Below are 12668 nucleotides of genomic sequence, written 5' to 3'. Positions count from 1 at the left end.
AAAAAAAACTATAATTTAACTTTAAAAAAAAAACTATTTAGTAAAACTTATAATTTCCTGTTTTCTTTTGTAGTTTTTGTCATATACAAGTAGGTAATAATGAATGCTAGGTGTTGATGTAGTCCGACATCAAGACTCTCTGTTTAATCATGTAATCATATTTTAAAAATGGTAATGTTTCACTTAAATGCATCCTGGACAAATCATATTGTTTGGATTTATTTACGCATTGCACTGTGTATAAAAACATCTGTAACCAAATCATCAAAACCAATTCTGTTATTAGTAAGACCTCTATTTAGTGCAAAATGACGTGTGATATATAGACAGACAGACAGACGAACGGACGGACAGACAGACAGATAGATAGCAGTATATAAATATGTACACATGCACTAACACACACTCACATAAGCTTATCACATCATTTTCACAACCACGTACACTTTCGTATCTGTATTTCTAAGATATATAATAATATATAATATGTGTGAGGAACTTCCCAGCAACACAAAAACAAATAAACTGAGTGAATATGTTCATAAACTGAGAACCAAGGCTCAAGAAACTGCAGGATTTTACAGCTGGGCTGATGTGAAATCACTCTCAGTTGCCAGTTTATTGAGAACACCTTGCAAAAACGAATCGAATCTCACAGTCCGACAATAAATCCTACCTTCCTCTTATTATTATCTAATGTGCTGTTAAATTGGACTGCTTAATACTAAGAGGTGTTTCTAATATTTTGTCCACGGCATTTATAATCATGAGGGCATACTGAATAATAGAAACACCTCTTAATATCCCCGTATCTTCAGGCTCCCAGAACCAATGTACCAAAACTTAATGATGCACTCCCTGACTTTGTTATTGTGCCCAATCGCCCCCCTTAATCCCAAAATGTCCTCTCAGCTTTAACTATAAAAAAAAATCAGGGAGTACATCGTTAAGTACAAATTGTTAAAGTTATAAAAGGCAATACAGGGAATGACCTTTAAAAAGTTGCTTATTCCTGCAGTGAGATGGAGGCATGATATCTGATATCTCACCACACAAGCTGCAGCATTCCCTAATCTGACTGATTGACTCAGAGTCTGACTGACTGCAACTTCTGCTCGGATGTGAGGAGCAGTCACTCCGCCATAAATGAGACTGACAGGAGACAGGAGACATTCAACTAAATTGCTCTGCCTTAGGTGAGGTAAGGCTGCCCAGTCTACTTTGGAACCAGTGATGCTGCATTTGGATTTGCTTTGCTCCATCGCTGCCCACAGGCTTCACAAACTCTCACTTCCTCCCCTCCTTCTCCCCCCAACAGCTCCCTCCCTATCTTTCTTACTGTCACTTACACTTACACAGTGGGCCATTTCAGTGGTGGGAGGCTTTTATCTCTGCAGCCAGGCAGGATGCAGACATGGAGAGGGCTGCTGTGCTCCAGAGGACTATGTACTTGTCAGAGCATATGCAAGCGAGAGTCCACATCTGAGACCTGCGCAACCAGAAAGCCTTTTCCCAGACCCCACACAAGATCTGAGGCGAGAGTACACAGGGTATCAATCAGCCGCAGTTCAGCAGCAATGCCTTTGTTTGAGGGAGAATAGATCCTGCTTGGCACAAACACTGCTACGGATATAATATGCACATGCATAGACACAGAGAGGCACAAATGAGCCTCCTGATTTGCCATCTTGATGTAATTCTGCGGCAAAGTCTTCAAAGACTGAAAGCAAGGCAAGATCTACTGTATGTGTGAGCGTGTATGTAAGCTAATGGACATGTGCATGGATGTGTAAGCGCATATGCGAGCAAACAGTTGAGTGAATAAATAAAGCAAGTCATTGAGTGTGTGTGTGTGTGTGTGTGTGTGTGTGTGTGTGTGCTTCATTCACACATTTCCAAGCGCGGATCTCCGTCTTATGTAACCAGTTTATTTAAACACTAGCTCCCGATCTCTTATCTTCATATCTGCATATGAAAGTTGCATGCCAGCTGGCACAAATACCGCTTCGTATAAAAGAACTACTCACGGCAAGAGTACAACACGCTTCAAACAGATGACATAACAAGTGTTACGTAACAGACATGGCATCGGATGTCTGGCTGTCCCGATAAAAGCCCGCTCGTTTCTGACCTATACTAGCAGCTCCAGCTACAGAGAGTGTGGTCTCGGATCGCTGATGAATTTGTAATCTGCACCCAGGGGCTCAGCACGTATGATTGAGTGAGATGTGATTAACTGATGACCGCGGTGGGTGTTCTGATTGGCCCTCAAATCAGGAGCGGAGAGGGGAAGTGTCATGACTGCTCCTTTTCCTCTCCTCCCTCACCACTTCTTGCTCAGTGTAAAAACACACGGACAGATAGGGCTGGTGATGGTCTATATTTCCAATGAAATCCAATGAAAAACCAACAACTGATCCTCCTAACAAGCATTGCTTATGTATTCACAGCCTTCTATAGCTGTGAAAACACATCAACGAGCCACACGTTTGCGTTAAGGCGAGTGACATGTTCCTTTATTATGATGAACATTAGGATGGATCTGGAGTTTATTTTAAGACAATCCTACATAATCCCGCTGTAAACACTCACAAGAGCAGCAAATGTGTATTAATATTAATCAGCGGCTGAAAATAGTCCCCAACATATGTGCTATTTATTCCTGTTAGAGCAATGGTCGCTAAGAACGACAGTGCCCAGCTGCTTCATTGAATTAAATAAGGAATAAAATCTATGTGTTTGTGATCTGAGGGTTGGTCCACCACTGAAATCCAGGTTGAAATGTCTCAACAGCTACTTCATGTCCCCCTCAGGATGATTTGTAATAATGTTGGTGATACTCTGACTTTTTATTGAGTAGCCTAACATAATCAGATGAAAAAACAAACAAACAAAAAAAAAGTAAATTTGTCCAAAACGGACTGTAGGCTTTTAGGGCCCTGACACACCAAGCCGACAGTCGGCTGTTGGTCAATGTTGGTCAGTGTCTGTCGCCTTAGTCTGTGCGGTGTTACCTGCACCATTGGCCCTCGTTGGCCCATGTCAACGATTTTTGTTAGGGTTTTTGCCAATTCAGGATGTCTAAGTGATGTCGGAGACAACAGAGCCCGTTGGTGGCTGAAATCACCCTGATTGGCAGTTTAGCTCAGTGCACAAACAGAGAAACGGAAGTGAGGAAAGTAAACAAACGGCAAAGTCAAGAGGGCGTGAGATCAAAACAAACTTGTTATATTAGGTAAGATGATGTTTTTTAGCCACTGAGCTTTTTAGCTAAAGGTTCGTAATTGTTTATGTTATTGTTTGACAGCGCACAGTAACTGTGCTTTATTCTTTCAATGCTGGATTGTGTTGTTAATGTGCTAACTGGCTAACTAGCATCACGACGGTCTTCAGGTTTCCCTTTTTGCCTGACAAACACAGACTACCTCCATGTGCTGGTATGGAGAGTTATTTTCTCTCACGCAGGTGCAGAACGTACGTTCTGGTTGGCTGTCAGCCGTAGTCTTTGTGGTGTGTTCATGTGCAACTTTTTGGCTGAGACCTACGTGACATGAGGGGGTGCAACTGTTAGCTCTCATCGGCAGTTTTTTTTATGTTGTTTTGGTGTGAGTGGGCCTTCAGTCTTGTTAAACAGCCCAGTCATCAGAAGAAAATATTGGCATTGTATGTTTCTGCAAACCATGAATATGTTAAATGTGCACATTTCATACGTGTCATATCAACATTTCTAAAGTGATGGTGGTGTGTGAGCTGTCATAATTAAAACAACCCAATCGTCTTTGGCACGCAATGCCTCTTGGGATAGGCTGGGCCACAAAGGATTCATCTGTTGCATCCTCCAAATTCTGGGAAAGAAGGCTGCATTTTCGGCCGTATTTGAAGGAGCCTTTGAAATGGGGCAGCCTTGGCCGCGTCGCTGTGAAGCAATCGGTCTTCAGATTCAGCCTTCAAAGGCTGCAGCCCCTGAATTGAGACACAGCTTTTGTCATAAGGAGGTTGAGAGGAAGGTGGATGATCTCACCTAGGTGAGATGCCTGCCAGACCACTGTCAACAACCAACAAACAACAAAGCCGGTTGTGTTTTAGCAAGTCACTGCAATGCTTCAATTGATGTTTAGGGCTCCAATTATGGTGAAGATAATCCCACTCCTGACCTGGGTATTTTCAGCCAAAACATGTCCTGTTCCTTACTATAACATAAGTATTTTTTGTGCCTAAACCATACCACCTTGTGTAAACATAAAGTTTCAATATATCTACTACGATGACATGCAGATTAAACATGGTTTGCAAAAATGCAAAAAACAAAAAAAAGTTTTTTGTGGTTATTAGGATGTGTTAAAGATTTAAGCCTTCAGCGGGAATCAATGGACTTAGGCCCGATTAACACAGACAGCTGGGAAGTACTGAGAAATGGGCTGTCTTTTATTTATGATATTTCTTCACAACAAATAAAAAAGAAGAAGAATGCCAACCTGAAATCTAAGTTATCAGCTATAAGACCACAAAAAGACAAAACCAAAGTCTGCAGCTCAAACAACCAAAGACGCCACATCATGGAAGCAGAAACGCGTTGGCAGACAATTAACATGCAGTGCATTTACTGTGGTGATTTCACTCCCCCAACATTGAATTATACTAGCAACTTAGCGTAATTCAGAGGGACAGCTTAGTTCATGAGGTCAAAGGGGCAGTGGCTAAACTCATGGTGGTGACATTGTTGATAATCCTGAGGCAAAGAGCTGCACATCAGCAGAGGAAGATTAAATGTACAGCGCAATGCAACAATTACTCTGAAACAGAAAACAATGATGGCCATTTTTATTGCATTTTCAGTCCTGGGAGCAATCTTTGGATATTACCAGGACATTTCAAGGACAGTGCCAGCCAGAGGATAAGGAACCAATTGCAGCTCCTATTTGTCTGGTCACTTCTATCTGTTTTTGCCTCAAATACTTTTCAGTCAGAAGGTAAAACAGCATCATAAAAACCTGTATCTGACCAGTTTGTTGGAGGCAAAGTTAAACAGCCCACTTTAAGGCACAAATGGAGTGTGTTAGCTACAGTGGGTCTCTCAAGGTCCTCTTGGTATTAAAATGAGTCTTCTTCAGCAGATATGCTCATAAATTTTAGTGACTAGGGGGCAAGAGTCAGCACTGACAAAATGAGCAGAAACCAGCTCAGGCTAAAACCTCATGAGCACCAAACTTGCATTTTTACATATTTATGTGTGATTTTGGATGGAAAAAGGCACGCAACTGTCATAGACATACAAACAGCCCTGAGAGCCTCAAGATTTGGCCAGAAAGTGTCATCCAGGGGAGAAAGTTATGAAATGGAGCATCTATTTTTGTCCCAATGGAAGACACACTGATTGCCTGCAGCTCAGATCACTGCTATGATTGGCTGACAATCAAACACTGCTGAGTTTAGTCAAAGGTTACAGGCAATCAGTGTAATTTGTTAATGATACACGGCTTTGGTTTCCATCAGAGCCTGCCGCAGTGAGCTGGCAGAACCAGTTAAACACATACAGTTGCCCTATTAGTATGCCATTCTGGATACATCTGCTACCCCAAGGCTGTGAGATGAGATCATAAATTACTTTACTGTTGTACTGCAAAATATGTGAGCTTACATGTCATTTGGGTTTTTTGTTTTGCCTGGGTGGCCACAGGCAAAAGGTCTATTCATGCAAAAAAGTTTGGAGTGCCCTTACCAGCCCTGCTCAGTCATGTGATGGACTGTTGTTGTGTTGAATTGTGTTAAAAAGTGAACCCAGAGCCCCGTTAGTCAACGACGCCTGGTTGTGAGCGACTTGACAGTCTCACCTGAAGGCTTCGATGAGTCTCTCCACTTTCTGCGCTTCTCCCTGAACACGAACATGAGCCTGGAACTTTCTCAGGGCTTCGTCGAGCTCCATGCCTGAGAAATCCATCTCATCCACGACACAACTATTAAGGGACAGACAGAGAGAGGAAATAAAGAAAGCAAGAGAGACAGGAGGGAGAGATTTAGTCGTAGTGTGTCACTGTAATGAGAAGGTGAGTGAGTGAGCATGTGCGTGTGCATGTGAACCAAACTATGAGTACCCAAGCGCTGATGGCAAATCTTCCTCTTACAGTCATACCTCTATTACAGAGTCACTGACCTGGAAGACGCACATAGAGACAACATGTTTCCACACGCACGTGCACACACTTTGTGCAAACATCAATGGGGAAGATGGGGTCTGATGACAGGGGGAGATAAGAGGAAAGGAAAAAGAGGGATGAGAGGGCGAAATAATGAAATGCAAAGAGCGAGGGGGCAAGAGAGAGGTACATGAAAGGCTGAGGGCAGGCTGTGGCAATGGGAAAAGTGCATCCACAAGATTGCGCGCGTGTGTTCGTGTGCGCGCGCGCGTTTGTGTCGACGCACGTGTGTCTATGTGTCTGAATGAAAGAAAGCGAGGGTGTGTTGCTCATGTGTGTTCAGTGCAGTGACCTATTTCTACAGTCTCTGCAACAACCTCAGCAAAAAGCCTCTCTATCCTGGATCTCTGTCTACACTGGTTGGATGCAAAAAGGGTGAGTGTGAAGGCATTAAGTAAATGCGTGTTTTCATGGATGTGTTGCATTTATGCATGCAAGTGCTGCATGTCAAGTGAGTTTGTGCGTGTGTGTCGGGTTAGATTCTACTAGCTATTTCTATTTTAGATATCTTTAAAAAAACTGAATCCATAAAAAGTCAGTGAAGCAAATCTCTTATTTAATCTTTTATTTCATCTCTCCTTCAGTAGTAAAGAGCAACATACAAACATCCATTCAAAGTTCACTTCTGACCTTGCTATAGATGTACTTGGAAGCTCCGGAGTGCTACAATATGGACCCTGAGGTGGGATTTTTTTTCTTCTCAACTGCTGTTTTCAAGGTCATGAAGGAAATTTGATCATTAACTTTAAAGATGAGAAGACCTAGAGGTGCTCAGAATAATTGAAATGTTGAACGTCTCTAGTTTAGTGGCAATAAAGCAAACAGTCTTTTGATGAGAACCACGTCCTGCAGAACAGCTAATGGGCTGGTTAGATTATTATGTTAAGTCCAGCAAGTCATTTAGATAAAGGTATACTTTGCAGGATTTTCCTTAAAAACAATTTATAGACCTGAAAAGTAAAAGTAATCTCTCTCAACTATCACTAGAAGTTTGTGGCGGTGTGTTTATCTGCAAAGACTCTGCCCTCCGCCTCTGTTTTTCCTCTTTTTTTGCACAGCACACCAGTGAGGTTAGGGTTTTATAAAAAGGTAGCTACCAGGTGCCAGATCATAAGCAGCTGCCGTCAGAAAGGAAGGTACAAAAATCACGGACATAGCGCCAAAAAACAAAAACAAAATGCAAATAGTGAGGCAAACAACAAGCAGACAAAGCTGAGGTTGGCTTTCACTTTCCCCATTGATGCTGTTCACAAACAGTAGCTGACAGCTCCTGAATAGTGTACCTTTAAATAGCGAGTAAGGTTTTTGACTTTGTAATAAGTAATCAAATCTACAACTATGAATGTTAATAAGTAAATAAGGTACTCGAATCAATCACGTCTGCAGTCATAATTGTTAATAAGATGTAAATAAATTCATTTTGGTCCAGATGCTCTGCAGCCCTTTTTTTTATCAGGTGATGGGTTAAATAGAGACATAACGTGACAGAGGGGTCTTTGTGATAAACTAAAGGGTGTCATTCACGAGGGGGAGCTTTTCACAACCTGGCAACTCAAAAGTTGTTCTGATTAAAGAAGCACTCCAGCAGTTTCACACATGAAGGTCAGTTTACTTGTCATAAGGGGTACCACTCAGCCTGGGGAAATGTGTTGCATAATGATTCCTGTGGCTCTGGAGGAGCTTTCTGAAGTCTGAGAGAATAACTCTGATGATGTCATTTGGTTCGTCTCAGTATGGGCTTGGAAATCATGAAATTATTGTTTGTAAGCCTGCGTTTAAACTGGAAGTGGAGTTTGAAGGACATGGGTGTTTACCAGACAGGAAGAGTCAAACAAAGAGACACTTGTGAGTTTAATTTGTAGGTTCCAATATGTTTTTTAGAGCTTGACCTGTACCGGTGATCAATATCTTGGCTGCTTTGAATTTTGACCTTTAAAGTCCCCCAACTTTTATACTTCGGAAAAACATCTGAAACTGTCCCACATAAAGATAAATGTTTATTAAAGATACTTCTGGCAAGTAGCAGGAAAGCCATAACTCACAAATGGTTGCATATTGATCCTCCAACTTTGGCCCAAAGGCTGGGGATTATAAAAGAAAAATACTCTATGGAAAGACTTACTTTTATTTTAAGGCTTGAGATGGAAAAATATACAAAATACTGGGAGAAATAGATTGTGTATAAACGCTGTTGAGAAAAGAGTGACACTGTTTGCCAGGATGTAAGTGAAAAATGTACTGTGATTTGACCTTGTAACACCCATGACAACCTCATGTTCTTTGTTTCTCAAATAAAAAAAAGAGTTACAAAAAAAAAAAGTCCCCCAGCTTTACAGAAGTACAATAATAAATCTTTAAAGTCCCCCATTTATGGCTTATAACTGATCTATAAAGTATTAGAAATAATGTATTAACATTAATAAAGCCACTAGTTACAATTTAAGAAAATACTTCAGAAAGTGTGCCTTATAAGAAACCACTGAAAAAAGCTAAAGCAAAAGTCACCTTCATGAGAACTGAGCAAACTCTACTGTTGAAGACCATGTGATGTAGCTGAAAGCACCAAAAACTAGCCAGTAAGTGGACCTTGAGTTAAGATGTTTTGTAAAACCCTAAAAGATTAAATAGGAAATTCCAATTTGAATTCAATTACTGGATTAATGAGGAAACCCAACCATGTGTATATGTGTGTGTGATGTCTATATGTCTGCATATATAAATAATGAGGACTCACTCAAGGACATCTCTGTTGAATTGCAGCTTGCTGTTCCCCAAGAACTCTCCAATCATCTGTCTGCTCAGGCCCTTCCTCTGCAGCAGGAAGTGAGCCACCCCGATGGCCGTGTCCGGGACGAAACCACGCGTGATCAGGAAGTGGATGCCTCTCTCTGGATTCCTGTCCGCAGATAGCCAACAGCAGAAAAGCAGATAGTATTAAGAGTTAAACAGCATGTGTGTGCGATATGTATGTGCGTTCAAGCAGATAGGTGTGTGGGCCTGAGTGAGAAAGAAAATGTGTAACACTGCATTTAAAAGAGAGAGTGTTTAATGTGTGTGTGTGTGTGTGTGTATAAAAGGAAAGTGAATGTGTGTGTATGTGTGTGTGTGTGTGTGTGAGAGAGAAAGAAAGAGAGAGCGAGAGGAAGAGTGCATTCATGCGCAAAAGCTGTTAGCTCTGGACTTCTGGATCAGACCCACTGTCACTGATGCATACGAGTTAATTTACTTTAATTTGTATTAACCAATAATAAGTGCAGGCCAACCGTGGGCTCTATTTATAGAGACTGAGAGGCTCTCACATTGTTCATGACCTCCTTGACTGCCTCTCCTCTTCAACTGCATTTTCTCTCTTTTCTGTCTCTCCTCTCCTCTCTCCGTCCCCCGCCCTCCTCTCTATGTCTTTTTTTTTCCATTGACATCACAAGATGGCACTGAACGCGCAGCTCCTCCCAACAATCACAAACACTAATGAGCAGCTGCTTAGAGCAGTTTTACAGGGCTGTTGGAGATTTGTTAGACACAAACAGTAATAAGTGTACTTTGAACCCTGAGCCAGAGGGTGCAGAAATATTTTGCAATTTCTCCGTGTGTGCGTGTGTGTGTGTGTGTGTGTGTGTGTGTGTGTGTGTGCTGCCGGCCCACTCACACATTGAAGAGGTTGAGTCCTATACGGTAGAGGCGTTTGCGGTGTGTGTCTGTGGATAGAGTTGGCGAGCGGCAGGAGGCTGGATCCTGGCAGCGGTCCCTGGGCAGAGAGACGACGAGGGCCTGCAGGGCCTCGGGGCTCGGCCCACCAGGGATCTGCTGAGGATGAGTGTAGTGGTACTGCTGGTACTGGGTGTAAATCTGAGCAGGTTGCTGGTTAGACTGGGTTGAGGTGGAAATAGAGGTGGAGGTAGAGGTAGAAGTGGATGTGGACCCCAGTCTGTCTGAGCCGCTCTCCCCCTCCGTTCCTACTCCTCCTCCGAGAGCTGGCACTGCTGAGCCCCTCCTGGATCCTGGATCAGCCATTTCCAGCTCCTCACTGGGAGGCGGTGCGGGAAACTCTGGCTCCTCTGCGAGCTGGCCATCCCCTCCCCCAGCTGTCCCACTCACAGAGGTCTTCCTACTGCCCGGCTGTCCCCCACCTGCATTGCCCAGGGAGGTGGTGGTTGTGGTGGTGGCGGTGGAGATGGTGTAGGAGCTATTGCTGTCGATGTGAACAGTGACATCCCTGAAGGCCATGAGCAGCGAGCTGGCACTGCGGGGCAGACAAGCGCTTTCAGCAGCTGCTCGAAGGGCCCCGGGGTCCATCAGTAGCCCTTTCCCATCTCCGCCCTCTGACAAGCTCCAACCACGAAGGGCATCATCAATTGACTGGGCCAAGGAGTGAAGCTGCAAATATGATGATGACAAAAACATACATTTCAAAAACAATGATTTAATAAGGACAAGAGACATGATTCATGTGTGGAAACATTTCCAAGTTGTGGCTATTTGTAGGACCATTAGAAGTAGATTAACAGTGATGGCGGTTGATTATCGAGCAGATTCAGATAAAACTGCTTATCAAGCCAGTGGGGCCGGCCGATGTGGTGGAGCCTCAGCAAATGAATGAAGATAAAAGACCAGGTCAGGCTGCTGAGTCTTTGCTTTGGTGAGAGAGTGGACAAATTTAAATTTTGACCTGCACTAAAGATGAAAAGTCAAGGGATCACCAAACACATTAAGATTCATCCTCTGGGCACCATGAATGTCTGAACAAAGTTTCACGGCAATTGGCCTTTTGATGAGCCCCGCCCCTTTGTGAGGGTCCAACAAGCTGTCAGAGTAAGCATGGAGCCCACACTGTAACTAACTGCACTCCCTGAAGAAAGAGCCCACACTGTAACTAACTGCACTCCCTGAAGAAATATCATCATATTTTTGGAAGAATGAAAGAGTGATTCCAGAGAGAAGCAGACAGAGGGGTCTACAGTCTGTGTTTGAAGGATATATCCAGGATGTCAAACTGACTCAGCAGCAACAACAGGTTAAAAAGACAAAGATAGTTAGAAGCTAAAGCCGAACTATAGGCTACAGATCACAGTGTAAAAGTGAACCACCACATCACTGCTGATTGCCACTGAAGACAATGAATATAAAGGGAAACTTTGCTGATATTGAACCAGCTGCGTGGCATCACAGTGTGTGCAGATGAATAGTGTTTGGCTTTGCCACCATGCTGCTGCCAGCATTTGGACCTCCCCCACCAGACAGGCAGGGATCTCTGGGGGAAGTCAAACAGCATTCATCTGCGCACACTGTGATGACACACAGCTGGTTGAATATCAGCAAAGTTTCCCTGCTTCCCTTCACTGGTTCCTGTACAGCAGGGTCGGTCTTTTTGCCACTGTTATAATCATTAAAAAGCAAAAGCAGCATGTGTATACATTCAGTAGGCTATATCCTCAGTAGCTAGCTAGCTAACCCTACACTTTGCAGGGTTTGATTTTGGTTTTGGAACAGGGAAGAAACGTTGATCTTTTTCCAACCTCTCCAGGTAACAAGTATCATTAAAACATGATGTGCCCCAGGCACAACATTTAGCTCCAAATCCACAAAACCAGCCTGAAAATGAAGGAAATCTGAAACAATTGCATTAGAGTCAATGGAACACAGCTGTGTTGGTACTACGTTATGATTGGCCAGTCTGCGCCTGGGGGCGGGACTTAGCAAAGGGTCAATTGACATCACAGAATGAAATGTTTTTTCTGTTGTATAATTCTCCAAACCACAGATATGCAACATCTGTGGGTGTCATATGTGTCATATTAACATTTCTAAAGTGACATAGTTGAGTTTCCCATCAGGAGGAAAGAGGGATGGTGGATGGCGTGACGCCAAGGTGAGGCCGGGTATTTTGAACACGTCAGGACATTTCCAGCTGTGTTTGTGGCGACCAAACCAAGTATTTTAAGCCAAACCTTGGTCTTTTTCTAACCTTACCCAAGTATTTTTTTTTGTCTAAACCTAACCACATATCAACAGCATTGTCACAACATATAATTGAAAACTGAAAGGTCAAGTTGAAACATATGCACTACATATGAAACACACACATTTACCATATTCCTAGTTTGCAGAAACGTACAGTGCCAACATTTATTCTAGCAACTGGGTTGGATTCAGCCCAACTGAATAGTTGAAACACGGTTCTCTGCATGTCTTCCAGCAGTATGCATCAGGTGCTTCTCAGTTCAAGGACAGCAAACTTCTTTTTTTCCTTGGACATTGTTGAGATATTTCAGTTCAGGCCATAATGGTCGGCCAGCTGACTAACATTTCCATTCCCACAGACATGCTGCTCATGTGGCTAAAACCAATAATAACTTACATCTAAAGGAAAAGGGACATTCTTCCAAGGACAGCAATGTTCACATCTTGGCCAGAGAGGACGGACAGTTTGAAAAAAGCGTGAAAGAAGCCATCTACGTCAAACTGGGACGACCATCG

General features: G+C 43.0%; 1 protein-coding gene across 1 annotated transcript in view; it reads right to left on the bottom strand.

Annotated features, from left to right (window-relative positions):
* The window catches only part of iqsec3b (IQ motif and Sec7 domain ArfGEF 3b), a 40113-nt gene that overhangs the window by 12845 nt on the left and 14600 nt on the right, over positions 1 to 12668 (bottom strand). The window contains exons 5-7 of the mRNA XM_050073168.1: positions 9841 to 10568; positions 8929 to 9090; positions 5832 to 5954 (exon numbers count right to left, since the gene is read on the bottom strand). Of these exons, the coding sequence (XP_049929125.1) occupies positions 5832 to 5954; positions 8929 to 9090; positions 9841 to 10568 (1013 nt within the window). The remainder of the gene's footprint in view (positions 1 to 5831; positions 5955 to 8928; positions 9091 to 9840; positions 10569 to 12668) is intronic.

Source organism: Epinephelus moara, chromosome 20 (genome assembly GCF_006386435.1).
Source record: "Epinephelus moara isolate mb chromosome 20, YSFRI_EMoa_1.0, whole genome shotgun sequence".
NCBI lineage: Eukaryota > Metazoa > Chordata > Actinopteri > Perciformes > Serranidae > Epinephelus > Epinephelus moara.
The sequence above is the reverse complement of the archived record's forward strand: the minus strand, read 5'-3'. Positions and strand labels throughout refer to the sequence as shown.